Genomic DNA, 19,879 nt, shown 5'->3' with positions numbered 1-19,879 from the left:
CACTTGCCGATGCAGGGGACATGGGTTCGTTCCCCGGTCCGGGAAGATCCCACATGCCGCGGAGCAGCTGGGCCTGTGAGCCATGGCCGCTGAGCCTGCGCGTCCGGAGCCTGTGCTCTGCGACGGGAGAGGCCACAACAGTGAGAGGCCCGCGTACAGCAAAAAAGTAATGAAGTGAAACTGTGAAGATTTAACTTGGAAGGAGAAAGACAGCTGCTCAATTTATATCCTAAGTATCAGCTCCTCCCAGAATAGCATTCTAGACTGGGAACAGATGAGTTTAAAAGCAGAGCTGCTCTAGTTAATATTTCTGGGGCTGGAGAAGTGGTTTTGTTTCCAATGAATTTCTCTGAAATATGCAGACAAGATATTTTTTAAGTATACAAGTAAACAGGGATAACAAGAAAACTAGTAAAAATTAAGAATAGTTGATGATTTGACCACATGCAAGAGTAAATGAACATCTACTACATTAACAATTAAGCAAAGTCATCAAGCAAGATTTTTTTGGGCACTGAGTAGCTTAAATACTACACTGATTTACTCAATCTAGAACTGAATAAATAGAAATTTTAACTTTTGTAGGCCAGTATTATGAATATTAATTATTATACTTTGTTGAAATGCAGCAATACCCTCTCAAGACACTGCGCACAGTTATTTGTTCCTATGCCGAACAGCTTTAAACACTATTAATGATTCATTTTTCTTATTTTACTGTAAATTTGTTTTTTCCATCTATTAATTTATCTTACACACAATTGCCAACCCCGAGACCTTTAGATGATTCTTCCTTTCCATTAGAGCAAATTAGTCATTTACCAATTTGCCTCTACATGAATTATGATTTTGCAGCTATTACCTAGTTGGTCACCACATCCCAACCACCACTGAGTATCTACAACTGCCATATACTGGGTTATAAGTGCTTTAGATACATGAAATCAACTCAACCTCACAATAATTCTGCTAGTTGATATAAGTTCCATTTCACAAGTGAAGCTCAGAAATTCTTGGTAACTTTCTACTTACCTCTGATTTCAAAGGCTAAAAAATGTATTGATGTATACACACACATGTGTATATGTTACGTGTCTTGTGAGTATATATGTAGACCTGCGTTTCTATTATACTACATGGCCACAGCTAACTTAAAATAATTGGTCACTACTGTATCATTACTTCATCATACACAATGAACTATGGGTGCCCTTAATAAAGTTATCAATAAATCTGAATCTTAAATAATTTTACCTTTAAGGAACTACTCCATTACAGAGGGGCTGCCTTTTTCAGTGGCTGGTATCTTTAATGAGTGTATGAAAATAATGCACTCTTGCAAAGAACTAAAATGCTACTTCAAATGCATTTCTGCCCTTATATAACTAAGAGCACCAAATGTCAGGAAATGAAAGTTGTAAGAAAAATATCTCTCAATGTATCACATTCCTCCAAATTACACAAAATTATGAAATTAGTAATTTAAGAAAACAATGGGGAAAAAAAGAACTTACCAATCTAAAGAAAACTTTGAAAACTGAACTGTGTAACGTGGAACAACACGTCGAACTCTCCGAGGTGACCGTTCTCTCTCTCTTCGAGGAGATCTCTCCCGGGAACGTTTTCTCTGAGGAGATCTTTCTCTGGATCTACGTCTTTCTCTCTCCCTTTCACGACTTAAAGCAAATTTTTCTAAAATTACTATTATTTCTGGCATTACTGAAGAGTTCTTTAGTGAAATAAATGTCACAGGTAATATAAGCAAAAATCCATAGTATACATTTTTTAATAACTTTTTGAAAATTGTGGTAAAATATAAATAATATAATAAACTTACCATTTTAACCATTTTGAAGTATACAGTTCAGTGGCATTAAGTGCATTCACACTGTGCAACCATCACCACCATCAAAAGTATACTTTTAAAAACATACCTTCGGTCATCTTTTCTGTTGGGCACTTGATCCCCTCTGTCATTTCTTCCTGAAAATCTGGATGGTGGATCTAACCTTCGTGCTGGTTGTGGCTGTGAAACTATACGGACAGGAGGTTGCAATAAACCAGCTTTAAAAGACACAGAAAAAGATGTTTTAATTTATTTAAATGAAGCTCAAAAGCATTACTTGGTCAAATTTTATACAGAAAAATTTGGCTAATATTTTAGGTTTTGTGACCCATAAATGGTAAATGGTAGAGACCATCTGCATATTTGTATATTTTAAAATAATTGTTTAAAAATGTAAAAACCATTTTTAGCTCAGGGACCATAGAAAACCAGGCCACAGACCAAATCCAAGAGCTGTAGTTTGCCAATCTCTGACCTACAGATATTAAACCAAAGACCGCTATACAACAAGACATTCGCAGAGCACCAAAGTATCATCCAGACATTATCCACACAAAGAAAAAGAACCTCTATAATGGAGATCTACGGCCACCACTTGAACAAGTAATCAAATTTAACATCAAAAATAGTAGAAGAATCTAACTACACGTGCCTTCTAGTATGATGCAGTATGAATTAGAAAACATCACCTATAATGTAGTCTTGCCAAAAGCCTTTAGACTTAACTTCTAGTTTATAGTTTATATGGCAGAATGAGAAACAAGATGAAAATATCACAAGGAATCAAGACAAATCCAGAACACAACATTCCGAAAGAATCTGCAAGTCAACTAGACCAATTTCTTAAAAAGTCAATGTTATAAACGAAGAAACAAAAAGTGGGAAACCATTTTGGAATAAAAAAGACTAAAGAAACATAACCAGATACAACACATGAAACTTGACTACCTTTTCGTTTAGGAAACAAAAAACAACCTTTTTAAAAGACATTTCGGAGACAACTGGGGAGGTCTGAATATAAACAGGGTATCTAAATGCTTTTTCTTAGAAGTGACAGTAGATTCTGGTAATATAGGAAAGGATTCTCTTTTAGGAAAGGCATGCTTAATATAAACAGGGGTGAAATGTCATAATGCTTGCATTATGACCACTCACAGCAGTGTTTTCAGAAAACAAAAACTAGAAACAATCCAAACGTTTAGCAAAGAAAAACATATAAACTGTACAATATTCATACAATGGAATATTGTACAATATTCATACAATGGAATATTGTACAATATTCATACAATGGAATATTGTGCAATAATGAAAACAAAGAAACTAGAGCCACATGGAATAAATATGAAAAACTTTAAAACATAATGTTGAACAAAAGTCTTACACAAAACATTATATAGGTGGAATCACACATTATGTAAAATTCAAAAACAAACAAAGCTAAAGTATATTTATGAGCATGCATACGTAGAGTAAAACTATTAAAAAAGAAAAATAGTTAACAAGTAGTGATTACACGGGTGCTCATTTTAATAGCTCATTACACTGAAATCTGTTTTATAACTTTGCTATATTTGTGTCAATTTATGATAAGAGAAAATGCCACAATTACATTTTTTAAAAATACCAATTAAGTAGACTTCTGCTAAAGTCAAGGCTATCATTTTTAATATTATTTTGATAAGAAAACGTACAGAGTTTCAAATTATCAATTTGCAAAAGAAAATTTAAAACACAGCTCAGGGCTTCCCTGGTGGTGCAGTGGTTAAGAATCAATCTGCCAACGCAGGGGAAACGGGTTTGAGACCTGGTCCGGGAAGATCCCACATGCCACGCAGCAGTTAAGCTCACACGCCACAACTACTGAGCATGCGCTCTAGAGCCCGCGTGCCACAACTACTGAAGCCTGCATGCCTAGAGCCCGTGCTCCGCAACAAGAGCAGCCAATGCAATGAGAAGCCCATGCACCGCAATGAAGAGCAGCCCCTACTTGCCACAGCTAGGGAGAAACCCGCGTGCAGCAAAGAAGACCCAATGCAGCCAAAAATAAATAAATAAATAAATAACAACAACAACAACAAAAAAACCCCCACACAGCTCAGGGACTTCCCTGGTGGGGCAGTGGTTAAGAATCCGCCTGCCAATGCAGGGGACACGGGTTCGAGCCCTGGTCTGGGAAGATCCCACATGCCGCGGAGCAACTAAGCCCGTGCGCCACAACTACTGAACCTGCACTCTAGAGCCCGCGAGCCTAAACTGCTGAAGCCCATGTGCCTAGAGCCCGTGCTCTGCAACAAAGAGAAGCCACCACGATGAGAAGCTCGCGCACCACAACGAAGAGTAGCCCCCAATCTCCGCAACTAGAGAAATCCGGTGGGCAGCAACGAAGACCCAACGCAGCCATAAATAAATTTATTTAAAAAAAAAAAAAGAAAAGAAAACAATAAAACACAGCTCATTTATTTGATGCACTATGGTTCAATGAATAAAGTGCTGCCACCAGACTCTACATGTATATAAAATGTTATGTTCATTAAGAAAATAAGGCTCAAAACATTTTCTTCTGTAAATGACAAGATGCCAATAGGGGGACAGGGGATTATTAGTTTTGATATTTAAGTTCACAAAGAGTATGTCTTTGAATAAGAGAAATAAAATAAAACACTTCCAAATTGCTATACAAGTAGAAGTGCTTAACACAAGATATTTACGTTTCCTTTCAAGTATTCTGGAAGTTCCTGCCTTTTTTGTAATTAATACCATACTCTCATTATTTCAATAACCGAACAGTTGTGTGTTAGTCTGAACCCTAAAAGGAAAAGATATATTGCATGTAATACCTTTCTGCTGTGGCTGCTGTAATAAAGGCTGGGGCTGTGTCTGCAATAGTGGCGTAATAGAGGCTGCTGAAATCTGTGCCTGCAGCAGTGACTGGGGCTGGGGCTGAGCCTGAACACCAAATGTCGTCTGTGGTGCAATTGGCTGAAGTACGGCAGGAGGAGTCTTCAGTAAAGGTTGGGTTTGCGACTGATTCTTAACAAAAATAAAGAAAAAAAATTTTTAAAAAGAAAAATCTTTGTAAATTGGAAGACCCAACCACCAAGTTTTCATAATACCTATTTTATATACCTGATTTGGTAGTGTTTGAATTCTTTGTGCATTCCACTTAAAAGGCATATTGGGATTATACGTAGCTTCAACCAATACTCTGTCACCCGCTTGGGGGGTTTTCCCTTTGACAGCGCTAAAAAAAAATTAAGGTAAATACGAACACAATTAGAAGAGATTCCTCCAAAAAAGATTTATATATTTAGCATTTTAAAGTAAACTATACCAGAAATGGAAGCCTAAAAAGCTTTTTTAAAAAACAGACATACCTCCTAGACTTATTTTTAGAACTGATTGTGTTTCAACCTTGCTTTATAAACAGTTTCAAGTGTAAGAGGTAATTTTCTACCCTGTATCCTCCTAATACTGTGTCCCTCCCTCTAAACACTTTCTTTTATAACCCAAGAGTAAGATTTGCCTTGGGCTTTGGAAAGAGAGAAATGCAGAAAAGATGGAAAACAGGAGACCCACTTGTACAGAAAAAGCTTATATAGTAATTAAACTTAATTTCCCAAACAAAGTATTTCTAAGGAAGCTAATTAGAAATACATTTGAAATACCTAAGGAAATATATATTTCCTGCAACCACCACAACACTAACAAAATACTATTTCAAATCCATTAATTAGTCATTTATTCTGTTTTTTAAAATAAATTTAATTAATTAATTTTATTTTTGGCTGCGTTGGGTTTTCGTTGCTGGGCGTGGGCTTTCTCTAGTTGCGGTGTGCGGGTTTCTCACTGTCGTGGCTTCTCTTATTGCAGAGCACAGGCTCTAGGTGCGCAGGCTTCAGTAGCTGTGGCACATGGGCTCAGTAGTTGTGGATTGTGGGCTGTAGAGCACAGGCTCAGTAGTTGTGGTTCATGGGCTTAGTTGCTCCACAGCACGTGGGATCTTCCCGGACCAGGGCTCGAACCCGTGTCCCCTGCATTGGTAGGTGGATTCTTAACCGCTGCGCCACCAGGGAAGCCCAAGTCATTTAATCCTATCATTTTTTCAACTAAAATATTTTACATACATGTCATTAGATATGTCAAACAAAAGATTACATTTTAAAAGGCATATGACTATTGCAATTTTTTTTTTTTTTTTTTTGCGGTACGCGGGCCTCTCACTGTTGTGGCCTCTCCCGTTGCGAAGCACAGGCTCAGGACGCACAGGCCCAGTGGCCACGGCCCACGGGCCCAGCTGCTCCACGGCATGCGGGATCCTCCCGGACCGGGGCACGAACCTGCGTCCCCTCAACCGGCAGGCGGACCCCCAGCCACTGCACCACCAGGGAAGCCCAACCCCTTCAATTTTTAATCTCACTGTAAGTCTGCTCATGAATAGCTAGAAATGTAAACTCACTCCTACAAAACATTTATAAAGAATTCATGATGACTACTTTGTTCAATAATAAAAAGATATCTTCAGTCACATTCTCCATCAAAAAATGTCACAGGGGACTTTCCCTGCTCGCACAGTGGTTAAGAATCCGCCTGCCAGTGCAGGGGACATGGGTTCGAGCCCTGGTCTGGGAAGATCCCACATGCCACAGAGCAACTAAGCCCGTGCGCCACAGCTACTGAGCCTGCGCTCTAGAGCCCGCGAGCCACAACTACTGAGCCCGTGTGCCTAGAGCCTGTGCTCCACACCAAGAGAAGCCACCACAATGAGAAGCCCATGCACCACAACGAAGAGTAGCCCCCTGCTCGCCACAACTAGAGAAAGCCCATGTGCAGCAACGAAGACCCAATGCAGCCTAAATTAATTAATTAAAAAAAAATGTCACAGGTACAGGTTGAATGATTAAAGCAGAAAATTAGAGCTAAACCATAATTCCATGCCACAGTTAAGTAGGTGTCTTATCAATATACTTAATGCTAAATACAAGAAGGCATTTGTCAACACCTAATGAAGTTTACCTAAGCTGAAAGAATACATCTTCATCCACAAATCCAAATGTATCGTGTAGTTTTGTAACCACCCCTGTAAAAACACGCTGTTTCTGAGGTTGTGTCTGTTGCTGACTGGACCTTGGTGTTGGATATGATACAGTTATCTGAGCTGCTGGTTGAGGAGTTGACAAGCTAAGGCTTGTAGGCAGTCCGACAGCCGGCTATAAAACAAAATCAACACCAAATTAAGGTAATGATATGAAGCAGTCTAGAACTTAAAACTAGTTAAAAATAGCTGAAAATGCTAAAAACAATTTGAAGTTAGAAAACACATACGTACACCTTGAAGATGAAAATCAAGTCTGAAAAATTACGTTATTTTTGATCAATTTCATGATTAAGTTCCCTCAGATGAAAGTTTCCATAGGACGTTTCAGGAAAAAGTCACCACAGTGCAATGAGTTAAAAAAACACCGCATACTCTAGCCCCCTCTTAGAAATTCAAAATCCATAATGGCATAACAAAGACTCAGGAAAGTCCTAGATAAGTGAAATAAGTCAGAGAAAGACAAATATATATATGATCTCACTTATATGTGGATCCTAAAAAAAACAAAGGCTTCATAAAAACAGAAAACAGATTGGTGGCTGCCAGAGGAGGGGGTGTGGTGGGGGAAATGGGTGAAGGTGTTTGAAAAGTACAAACTTCCAGTGGGGATGTAACGTACAGGATGGTGATTACGGTTAACAATACTGCATCCTACATTTGAAACTTGCTAAGAGAGTAGATCTTGAAAGTTCTCATCAGAAGAAAAAAGAAATTCACTTACATGAGGTGATGCACGTTAACTAAACTGACTGTGGAAATCATCTCACAATATATATGTATTATTAAATCATGCTGTACACCTTATACTAACTAATACAATGTTATATGTCAATTATATCTCAAACTGGGAGGAAAGCTAACACTTTCATTGGTCTTTTCTGACACCATCAAACATGAATAACAACATATTACTGATTAAAACTTCTGTATGTAAACAGAAATAAAACCATTAAAAAGAAAGGATCATCTGATTCTTCAACTCAAATGAATTCCATAATTCGTTTTACACCTGCCCAATAAAGCAAGTCTCTTAAGTTCTACAATTAAAAAGAAAAGTTAAGTCCTATATATATATTAAAGGAACTCAGCATTTCTTAAACTGTAGCCACAAAATTTTCTCACAAAGTTTCTTTAACATAGTAAGACAAGACACTAATGCTTTATGGGCACACTTTGGGAAGTGTTATTCTAAGCAAAGACTAACTTTTACAGCTTTTCTATTCAGTCTGAAAATCCTACTATTGGAGATTGAAAATAGGACGTAGGTGTCCATCAATTTTAGTTCTTTTTTTTTTTTGGTTGTGCAGCATGTGGGATCTTAGCTCCCTGACCAGGGATCAAACTCACACCCCTTGCAGTGGAAGCACAGAGTCTTAACCACTGGACCACCAGCAAAGTCCCAATTTTAGTTCTTTAATAAATACAAAGTGAGGTTTATTTCTCAACTGAAGTATACTTTATTTTTTTAAAGTAACTAACAGGTTCAAGACTATAAAGGTACAAAAGGTTATACAGTAAAAAGCTTTATCACCTATTCCTGTTCCTTAGCTACCTAGTTCCCTATCCATGGGGCAATCACTGTCTCCAGTTATTATTAGAAGTTCTGCTTTCTTTTTAACAGTTGCATACACCAAGGGTCAGTGAACCACAACCCACGGGCCAAATCCAGCCCACAGCTTATGATCTTTACACAAACTTACAAGCCAAGGGTCGTTTTTACACTTTTTTTTTTTCTTTTTAGGTTGCGGCGTGTGGCTTGCAGGATCTTAGTCCCCCGACCAGGGATCGAACCCAGGCCCTTGGCAGTGAAAGCACAGAGTCCTAACCACTGGAGTACCAGGGAATTCCCAGTTTTTACACTTTTAAAGAATTGTTTAAAAAGAAAAAAAAATATGCAACATAGACTGTAAGTGGTCCACAAAGCCTAAAATAGCATTACATATCGAAAGTTGACAAACTTTTTAATGTTGCTGAAAAATCAAGCTGATAATGCACCTCCTAAGGTCAAAGTAAAAAAGATATAACATGTACAAAAACATTCTTAAAAATACTAGCTACAAAGAAAATGTAAAAGCCAAAATCAGTATTAAATTTAAAATAAGATCTCATATTTATTCAAACTAGATCACAGCAGGAACAGCAATCAAACAGCATAAAAGAAAAAACAAAAACATGTTTTCCATCTTTAACATTATATTGCTAAAACTATTACATGAATCCAACAAATATTCATCTTTAAACCCTGAAAGAGGGAGTTCCCTGGTGGTCCAGTGGTTAAGACTCTGCGCTCCCAATGAAGGGGGCCCAGGGTTCGATCTCTGGTTAGGAAACTAGATCCCATATGCCACAACTAAGAGACCGCATGCCGCAAGTAAAGATCCCTCATGTCACAACGAAGATTCCGCACGTGGCGTGCCGCAACTAAGACCCGGCACAGCCAGATAAATAAATAAATTAATTAAAAAAAAAAAAACAAACCCTGAAAGAAAACCTAGAATAGGAATAAAACTTTGGTCTACTTTTCATTCAGATATTCATAAGAAATAAAGTAATGCCAAACTAACCTGTGTTAACAGGGTCTGCTGAGGTTGCTGCAACTAAAAACAGGAAAAACAAACAAAAGCAGTAAAGATAAAAGAATCAATCAGAACTGCTGTTTCACAGATGTTTTACAAAAGGAAAAATTCCTATTAAATAAGTACTTTATTTCTAATTAAGAAATATGTGAAAAGTAACAGAAGTCATTAGGTATAAGGTTTCCTACAACTATTTTTAACAACTGCAGACCTCAAATATAACTAACTCATTCAATAATGATAAAGAATTTTTTTTTTTGTTATTTCAGAGGAATAACACCCACCAAAAAACCCCACAAGTCCCTAGAGGGGTAAATTTCTACTTCTGCCCCATATTAATTACCATGCTATAGAAATGATTCAATATCATCCGTAAGCTACCTGTATCAAAAATATTACTCGCTGTCCAATTCATATATATCCCCCTAATATGAGAAGCAGTCCTTACAGTCAGACTTGCCAAAGGTATGGGGACCATAAAGGACCATACACCCTGACATAGTTTCTCTGGCAATAGCAAAGTATAACATTACCAGAAAGCAAAAGGAATTGGTGGGAAGGGGGAAATTTTAAAACTCTGGAACAGAAGTAAACTTTCTGAAGCCTCAGGACTGTGTCTGTATTAACCATCAGGAGGGTCTCCAAAGAAATACTTATCCCTGCTTGCTCCCTGTCATCCTTCAGCATTCTTTTCAAGCTGCCCAGCTTGGAGTTGTCTATCATGCACTAGTGTCCCATGGTTACAGCTAGAAGAGCAGGAATCTCCTGATGATGCTTAATAGCTTGAGGAAAAGGTCTTTTTTCCTACTGCCCAGGTAAGCAGTCTGAGGAGAACATGGGCATCATTTCTGTGTTTGTGGATATCCTGGTCAGGGTAAGATTTGGACTTAGGTAAGATTTCCCTTGAGACATCCTTAATGCTTATTAGCTTCTAACTAGTGTTTTAAGCCCAATGGCAGAATCTGAAGATCACAGTTCTTCTGTTCATGACTTCTTATTTACTATGACTAATAAGCTTCCCAATAAATCTTTGTCAGACTTAAAAATAAGCTAGGAGAAAACAATCTATATGACATTCTAATTCAAAACACTGTTTACCTAGGTCGACATGTATTAAAGGTTAAATCTATCAAATTTCCATTTTTCTGTAAGTTAAGAATGGATGAATAATGGCATGTTTTTAGGGCAAGAACATTTGAGTATTGCCATTTTCATGTGGTTCAAAATAAAACACAGGCTTTAATAATGTATTTCCTAACAGTACTAAAATAAGTCTAAGGGTATCTGAAAACAAGATAGCCAACTTGGACCCCAATCTCTTATCAATTTTTTAGAAGTTTAAAGCAATTATTAGTGGGATACTATAATCTTCAGGGCAAATGAAATGCTTCTGAAACCTAACAGGCAAGGATGAAATTGGGGCATGGATCTAGGGACAAGTGTTAATGGATTAAGAAGCCTTTTGTTTCTCCACAGTGTCTCTGGATCCAAGTTTTTGGTCCTTGTCTCTTGTATCCCCTTTTCCTCTCCTGACTGCTATACTTTCCTGAAGCTTCCTTAATGGCACTGAGAAGGGACAAAGACTACCTCTTAACCCTGGAAAACCTAGAATGGGTGCTTAGACTGGAACCCATCTAGATTTGAGCAAGTCAAACTCTTCTTTGCTTGATATGCTTCTCCTTGGGTTCACTTTGTTACCTCTTTCTACCATCCCAGATATAATAACCCTTGAAGAATATGATTAGAGTATAAGCTTAGGGAAAAGGAGCCAAAGAAACTTTTAGTCTAAGTAAGGAGTTTTCAAATTGTTCAAATGTGCCTTGGGAATAGGGGTGAGAACTACAAGGGGAGGCTTCCTCCCATTTTCAACACTATTTTTATATTTTATATATTAGGTTTCAATACACAATTTCATTCGGGGAAAAAAAGGCAGGGTTCCATTGTTTTAAATAAATACAGGCTGAAAGCCAAAGGTCTGTCTACGGTTTAGCTTCAAATGGGAAAAAGGAGCTTTTCATTTTCACATGTGGTCCAGTACAGCACAGTAGGGCTAGAGGTTTCAAATAAGAGTACTGGGCCAAAGACTCATTAATAGAGTGATTCTTTCCAGATTCTTCTGCATGCTTTCTTAGAAACATGTGACAAGGACTGGCTACTAGATGAGGATTTGAGTCTTCAGGACCTCTCTCCTGTCCTCCTCTCCCTTGGAGACATTCCGTTTTACCTACCACATTTCCTCCACCCCAAAAGAATTCAAATCACACATTAAGGCTACTGATGGGAAATAAAATCTACAAAAATTCAGTTGGAACAAATGACTTTTTAAAAATCAGTTTTTAACATGGAAAATATAAACTAACCTGTTGTTGCACACTATACAAGGCCTGCTGAGGTTGTGAATATTGCTGGAAAAAAGATTTTTTAAAGAAAAATATGGACATTAGTTTTAGTCATTCTCAAAAAGCCATATACATATATATATACATTCAAATACATAACCAGAATTAAACCAAAAAGAAATTTTCTGGAACATCTACACTTCATCTAAAATAAACAAAATAATGATTACTTATACTTTGGGATTCATCAAGAATGGAATTTTATTCAAATAATTAAGATACAAGAACTTAAGAATTTTGACTATGCAACTACATCTCTCTGTATGTCCTGGGCATAAAGAATTTTTATCACCAGAATAAAACAATAAGCATAATAGAACCCCACAACTATTCATTCTTTAAAATGTGAAGGTACCTACCCTAGCTACTCAGATTTGAAAGTTCTGCATGTCACATATTAAAACCCATTAAAGATTCACCTGTTGCAATGCTGCTGCTGCAGCTGCAGCTTGTTGCTGCAATGCTGCAGTTTGAGTTAACTGATAGTTTGCTGGGGTTTGTGTAGTAAGGCCTGCTGCTGCCAATGCAGTTTGCTGTGTGTAAATGGTAGGAGATGCTCCAAGGAGTGATGGCTGCTGAACACCCAATGCAGCTAAAATGAGATTAGAAAGAGGGGGAAAAAAAAATCAAGATTATTTGGATCCTGTCCAGGAATTTTCAATGAGTGCTTAGTAATGAATTACAGTCTGTCACTGCTTAGTAAAAACCTAAAGAAAAATTTTACTAATGCTTGTTGAATTTAAATGATTCATGCCCCACCTCAGATTCCAATGGCTTTATATTAAATATATGCTCAAGTCATGACAGATATAAGAAAACATTAATCTATAAATTAAACTACAGAATGAACCCAACCAACCTTACCTAGACCAAGTGGCTAAAGTACCCTTGAGAAATATTTTTAGTAAGAAAAGCAGAAAATAAACCATCTTATTTTACTAATCTAGAATGTATTATCTTCAAGCAGATTAGAATCATACATTAAGGACAGCGTTGCTGGAAGTGATCCACCCTTAAAACATCCTACTGGAGAGAATTTTCATGTACTTCTACTCTATTAAAGAACTGTAAAACTAGGAAACAGACAATAGGAACAGTTTAAAAACACAAAGCACTAAACAGCAGTCTAGCACTGCACTTCCCCAAACTGTATCTCCTAGAGTAATGACTAGCTTCCTGGGACATTAAAGTTTGGGAAAAAGGGGTTCAAGGTTTAAAAAGTTTAGAAAACAGTGAATTAATAAGCACATATTTTTACTGCAGGAATCCTCAGAACCTTTAATATGCCACTAAGCATTGTGAATCTCAAAGAGGTCGCCATAAAAGCAATATTTGCTCATGTAACACTCCATTTTCCAAAGCATCTTGCTTATATCTGAGAATAACTAAAAAAAATGCTGCTCTATAGCTACTAAGTTAATAACCCTACAGAAAGAACAAGATTGTGCCTTACAGGAAAAGAACAGAAATCATTAATGAATTAACCAAAGCACATAGTCTAGAATCTACCAGAAAATCTTTAGAAGTGTGAGGTTCATCATCGATCAGTTGTTTAAGAGTCCAGGTTAATTCTACTCAAAGGTAAAACAAACCAACAACAAACTTAGGCAAAAACAAACAAACAAATCCCAGAAATCATGTTTGGAATTAATATAAATTACAAATTATCCCCTGCTAAAACACTGGTTTTTAAAAATTAAAAAAGGTTGAGGGAAAAAAAAAAGAATCTAAGGTGGGGAAAAAAACCTACTGAATGTCCTGAATACACAATTCTAGACCCTTACAACATTAATCTCTTATTCCCTTTTTTTTTTGCGGTACGCAGGCCTCTCACTGCTGTGGTCTCTCCCATTGTGGAGCACAGGCTCAGGACGCGCAGGCTCAGTGGCCATGGCTCACGGGCCCAGCCGCTCCGCAGCATGTGGGATCTTCCCGGACCGGGGCACGAACCCATGTCCCCTGCATCGGCAGGCGGACTCTCAACCACTGAGCCACCAGGGAAGCCCTGTTCTTGTTTCTTACATTTTTATTGGAGTACAGCTGCTTTACAATGTTGTGTTAGTTTCTGTTGCACAGCAAAGTGAATCAGCTATACGTATACATATATCCCCTCTTTTTTGGATTTCCTTCCCATTTAGGTCACCACAGAGCACTGAGTAGAGTTCCCTGAGCTACACTAGGTTCTCATTAGTTACCTATTTTATACATAGTAGTACATATATGTCAATCCCAATATCCCAATTCATCCCAATCCCCCTGCCCCAATATGTCTGTTCTCTACCTCTGTGTCTCTATTTCTGCTTTGCAAGTAAGTTCATCTGTATCATTTTTCTAGATCTCTCTTGTTTTTAAGGTAAGTCAGACGCCACAGATGGGCAGAAAGGAGAAACCAAGACTAACAAAGTTAATTTAAATAGAAAGAAATGAGAAATGACTTAACACCAACGTAAATTCAAAATGAAGTTAACTGCAGTGAGAATGGAGATAAAGGTAATGAAACTAGGGCACAGGTTCTAACCAGTAGTTCCTGTTAACCTTCTGAAACTGTGTGTAAAATTACAGACAAGAAAGTCCAAAGCTTTCATCAGATTTTCAAAAGGATAACGGACCCAAAAAAGGTTAAGAACCACTGTTTTAGGACAACAAAAGCAAAATTCTCTTGTAAACACAAGACAGGGAAAGAACCTAGGAAAAATTATTAGTATTTAAAATTCTTAGATTGGGATGTTCTGCACTTGACAAAAGTAACATCTTGTGATTCAAGTACCATACCCGCATGCATCTCCTTCACCCACCTGAGCTCTGACCTCAGATCTGCTGGTACCAATTTCCAGAACACTGGAAAGTGCTGACAGCTGCCACAGAAGGGCTCAGGGCTAATATCTCAGAAAGAGCTCTTTTTTTCCTACACAGCATTTAGTAAGTGGGATGATAGCTGATATCCACAATCTCTTTTCCACTGCTGACAGTCAATGTGATGAATTAGAAACTACAAAGCAGACTGATTGGTAGGAGAACTTTATGGGAAGGAAATTGACATTGTAGTAGTTGCTGCGCACTACTAGCTAGTTAATTCAAATTTTGTGAAATCACTGTGCATGTGGTTGTGGCTTTTATATGTCTGTATAATGTAGCTCTCTTTAAAATCATTTACCTTTGCGATTTTAACCTCAATAAAGTACATTTCCTTAAAATTTATTAATGCTCCTCTTTTTTGTGGCTATCTAAGAAGGTATCCTTGAAAAACCTGTTCATAGCATTCTCCACTCTTCTTGTGAATTTCTATAATCAATATTCTGTAAGATAATTCTATACTTACAAAGTACAAAGGTATGAATCTCTGACTTAATCTTTCTCTCTCCATAAGTGGCCTAACACTTATCAGTTGGAGATTTTTTTCCAATTACCCAGATTGGAACAGTCTGTTCATTTATCTGTACCTGATTCAATATGATTGTTGAAGGCCTCATGGCCCATCTGAAACAGATATACTTATAACTATGTAACAATACTTCCACAGACAAACCTATGAAACGAGCCCTAAATGACCAAAGGCTACCAGAGGTTAATAAGTAAATCTAAGGGATAAGTTTCCTTAAAGCTTTAAGGACAAATGTAAAATATATTATTTTCTAAAATGTAAAATCAGTTTCATATGACTGAAGCTTTCATTTTATGACATACTAGTAGTTATGACATACTGAATACCAGTGAACACACCATTAAAACACATAAGAGAAACCTGTCCCATCTGTTGTCCCTTGATCTTATCAAACTCACAAATTTAAAAATCCTTATTACCCTTATACCTAAGATGTATTATCCATCTTTACTAAGATGGGTGATCCTTCTGAAATAATAAAATTCAAAACCTCATATATATATATACACACATATGCATAACTGAATCACTTTGCTGTACACTTGAAACTAACACAACACTGTAAATCAGCTATACTTCAATCAAAAAAAAAACTACTTAGAAGCAAACTTAGGCTAAAAAAACAAAAAATCTCTGGGACTTCCCTGGTGGCACAATGGTTAAGAATCGCCTGCCGGGCTTCCCTGGTGGCGCAGTGGTTGAGAGTCCGCCTGCCGATGCAGGGGACACGGGTTCGTGCCCCGGTCCGGGAAGATCCCACATGCCGCGAAGTGGCTGGACCCGTGAGCCATGGCCGCTGAGCCTGTGCGTCTGGAGCCTGTGCTCCACAACGGGAGAGGCCACAACAGTGAGAGGCCCGAGTACAGCAAAAAAAAAATAATAAAAATAAAAAAATAAAAAGAATCGCCTGCCAATGCAGGGGACACGGTTCGAGCCCCGGTCTGGGAAGATCCCACATGCCACAGAGCAACTAAGCCCGTGCGCCGCAACTACTGAGCCTGTTCTCTAGAGCCTGCGTGCTGCAACTACTGAGCCCACACGCCTAGAGCCTGTGCTCTGCAAGAAGAGAAGGCACCGCAATGAGAAGCCCAAGCACCGCAACGAAGAGTAACCCCTGCTCGCCGCAACCAGAGAAAGCCCGCACACAGCGACGAAGACCCAATGCAGCCAAAAATAAATAAATAAATTTACATAAATAAATAAAAAATAAAAACAAATAAAATAATAAAAAAACAAAAAACCCTCAAGCTAATCCGAGAAACTTCATTTTTTTCATCTTTTGCAAAATTTTTTTAAGGCACTGGTCAAGCAATGCTTTATCCTTCGAAATTTCCATATATCAATATATGTTCAAAAGCAATCTTACACTGTATGGAAAGAAAAACAACATAAAGACGTGGGGGATTCTCTTTATAACTTGTGGATTTACTAAAACACGTATAAACCCAAGTTTTAAATCAAGTGAACAAGTCTCCTAAGTGTCATCTTCAACTCAACATCCTTCCTAAAAAGTGATCTTTAAAGATTAGATTTCATAGAAATTCAAAACTTTTGATGCCCTCATACACAGATAACTTTCTTACAATCAGACAACTCACTGGTCAAGGCATTGCTATTGCTTTTGAGGTACTATTCTAAGCCCATAATGTACCCAAATAACTGGAAATACTCATTACTTTTTAAGAATTAGAAATTAAGGCAGTAAGAATAAGAAATTAAGGGAGTCAAAGGTACAAACTTCCAGTTGTAAAATAAATAAGTCATGGGCATATTAAAAAAAATTAAGGCACAAAATAGTATTTTAAATATAACATATTCTAAATGTTGTAATCTTCTATACTAACCACATTGTTCAATACACTAGCCACCAGCCATATATGGTTATTTCAATTTAAATTAGTGAAAAGTAAATAAAATTAGAAATTCAGTCCCTCAGTCACATTAACCACATTTCAAGGGCTCAAGAGCTACATGTGGCTAGTGGCTACCACATTAGATAATGAAGACACAGAATATATTCATCATCACAGAAAATTCTACTTAGTGGAGAGAACTGTTCTATAAAGAAGAGGCAAAGCCTTAAATAAGTCAGTGTTATATGGGAGTCTCTATAAAGATTAATAGCCTGGCAGACAACAGCTCTTCCACTCTCTTGAAGTTCCATGGAAGTGATGACTAGTGATCCTGGCCATAGTCTCTTCTAGCTACTACTCAAGTATGTTGGTCAACCCTCCCAGGAAGTTAAAGACACTATTTGTAATGTCATGATTTCTTCCATCCTTGAATGCCTCAGATATCTACCTAGTTTTCAACTCCATTTCTTTCAACGAGTTTTGTATCACCCAAAGTTAATATTCCAACTTTCAAGGTTACTTCCAATACATTTTCAGCTATAATAGACCAAAATTATTTCCCAGATCATAAAACACATAGTGCAAGAGAAGCCACAAATGCATAAACATGAGTTGCACACTCAACTAAGGATAGAGAGACGGGCACTCACTGGTGTGTAGTTTGGTATGTTGATGCAGCTCTCACTGGATGAGAGCACAAATAAGGCAAGCTCAGAGGATAAGGGAGAAAATATGTATTAACAATGAGGCTTAACCTTAACAGATTTCTGTGCATTTTTTTTTTTTTTACTCTTAAAACAATGTTTTGGAGACAGTTTCTTGTTACATAGCAGTAGTAGTGTTTAACAAGAGTTAAGCCCACACCAATAGCAATCTTTTTGGCCATGCTGGCTTGCAGGATCTTAGTTCCCTTACCAGGGATCAAACCTGGGCCCCGGCAATGAAAGTGGGCAAAGCGCCGCATCCTAACCACTGGACAGCCAGGGAATTCCTGCAATCTTCTTTTTCTACCAAATGAGTTGGAAATATCCAGCTCTATCAAGACATAACAAATATAAGTATACATAGTACATCAGCTATTATTTGTTTGAAAAGGATCATGAATCTTGCAGTTTAACAATTTGAACTTCTGACTCAAGAGATAGGGGTTTTAAAAGACAACCAGTGGGCCAGATTAAAGAGGTAGAAAAAATGAAGTCATATTTTATGGAAGCATCTTTAGTGTTCATCAACAAATGAATGGATAAAGAAGATATGGGGTATACATATACAATAGAATACTACTCAGCCATAAAAAAGAATGAAATCTTGCCATATGCAGCAATATGGATGGACTTGGAAGGCATTATGCTAAGTGAAGTAAGTCAGACAGAAGAAAGACAAATACTATACGATATCACTTATATGTGAAATCTAAAGAATACAACAAACCAGTGATTATAACAAAAAAGCAGGTTCACAGATACAGAGAACAAACTAGTGGTTACCAGCGGGGAGAAGGCAGGGATGGGTAAGATTGGGGTGGGGGAGCGGGAGGTACAAACTACTGAGTGTAAGATAAGCTAACAAGGACATATAGTACAGCACAGGAAATATAACCAATATTTTGTAATAACTTTAAATGAAGTGTGACCTTTAAAATTTGTACAGGGGAGACTTCCCTGGCAGTCCAGGGGTCAAGACTCCATGCTTCCAATGCAGGGGGTGCAGGTTCCATCCCTGGTCAGGGAACTAAGATCCCACATGCTGCATGGCACAGCCAAAAATAAATAAAAATTTTTAATTAAAAAAAAAAAATTTGTATAGGGAATTCCCTGGCAGTCCAGGTTAGTGCTGGGTGCTTTCATTGCCATGGGTCCGAGTTCGATCCCTGGTCAGGGAACTAAGATCCCTTAAGTCGCATGGCACAGCCAAAATAAATAAACTAATAAAATAAAATAAAATTCATATAAAACAATTTTAAATGAAGTCACATTTAAAACAATTGTATTAGCCTCAGTCACCTGTGTTAAAGTACCACATAGCACTATGATCTTAACCCCGGAACTAGTTCATTTTTTTGTCTATAGCCAGAATGTAGTCATCTTACAAATGGTCAAAGAAATGGGTGAGAAAATAGGTCTGAATTGGCTAAATCCACCCAAACATTTTAATACTGTTGCAATTATGTACATATACACATGCAAATATTTTGAGTCAAATATACTGAAGATACTCCTAAGTCACTATAATTAATCTAAGGGATATTTAAAGATTCAGTCAGTGATTTGCCAGCTCTCTCTCTCAATGTCCCTTTACACGACAGAAAATTGTTAAGCTTTCAAACCTTAAAGCTCTGGTCCCAATTATGACTGTCATTGAATATGTAATACAGCACTTCAGCTAGGAGATAAAAAAGAGGGTAAATATTTAAAAAGAAGTATTTCAGTGTAGGAGATATGAGAAATGAGGCTGGAAATACAGAAGATCCTGAATACCATCTCAAGGAATCTGAACTGTATTCTAAAAGTCCTTGAAGATATTTTTGAGGATGAATAAAAGAACAGAGTAATGGAAGAAACAATAGCCACTATTTTGAGGTCCTAACATTGGACTCTTCTGTGACCTTCTGTTGATAAACAAATTTCTTCACTTTTCTGGGCCTCAAATTCTTCATCTGTTAGAAAAAAGAACTGAGACAGAATCTAGTTCAGGGCCCATTCAGCTTCGGAAAGTTCAGTAATTT

At 37.5% G+C, this 19,879-nt stretch overlaps 1 protein-coding gene across 5 annotated transcripts in view; it reads right to left on the bottom strand.

The window, feature by feature from the left end:
- Positions 1–19,879, bottom strand: part of CCAR1 (cell division cycle and apoptosis regulator 1) — a 65,895-nt gene that overhangs the window by 40,648 nt on the left and 5,368 nt on the right. For all 5 annotated transcript variants that reach the window (XM_022590736.3, XM_089897577.1, XM_022590735.2 and 2 more), the window contains exons 3-10: positions 12,339–12,511; positions 11,881–11,925; positions 9,509–9,541; positions 6,863–7,056; positions 4,976–5,090; positions 4,687–4,879; positions 1,935–2,064; positions 1,515–1,676 (exon numbers count right to left, since the gene is read on the bottom strand). In XM_022590736.3, the coding sequence (XP_022446444.1) occupies positions 1,515–1,676; positions 1,935–2,064; positions 4,687–4,879; positions 4,976–5,090; positions 6,863–7,056; positions 9,509–9,541; positions 11,881–11,925; positions 12,339–12,511 (1,045 nt within the window). The remainder of the gene's footprint in view (positions 1–1,514; positions 1,677–1,934; positions 2,065–4,686; positions 4,880–4,975; positions 5,091–6,862; positions 7,057–9,508; positions 9,542–11,880; positions 11,926–12,338; positions 12,512–19,879) is intronic.

The sequence above is a fragment of the Delphinapterus leucas genome, chromosome 16 (genome assembly GCF_059928025.1).
Source record: "Delphinapterus leucas isolate spDelLeu-1000000601 "Yukka" chromosome 16, BTC_Dleu_Yukka2, whole genome shotgun sequence".
Classification (NCBI taxonomy): Eukaryota; Metazoa; Chordata; class Mammalia; order Artiodactyla; family Monodontidae; genus Delphinapterus; species Delphinapterus leucas.
The sequence above is the reverse complement of the archived record's forward strand: the minus strand, read 5'-3'. Positions and strand labels throughout refer to the sequence as shown.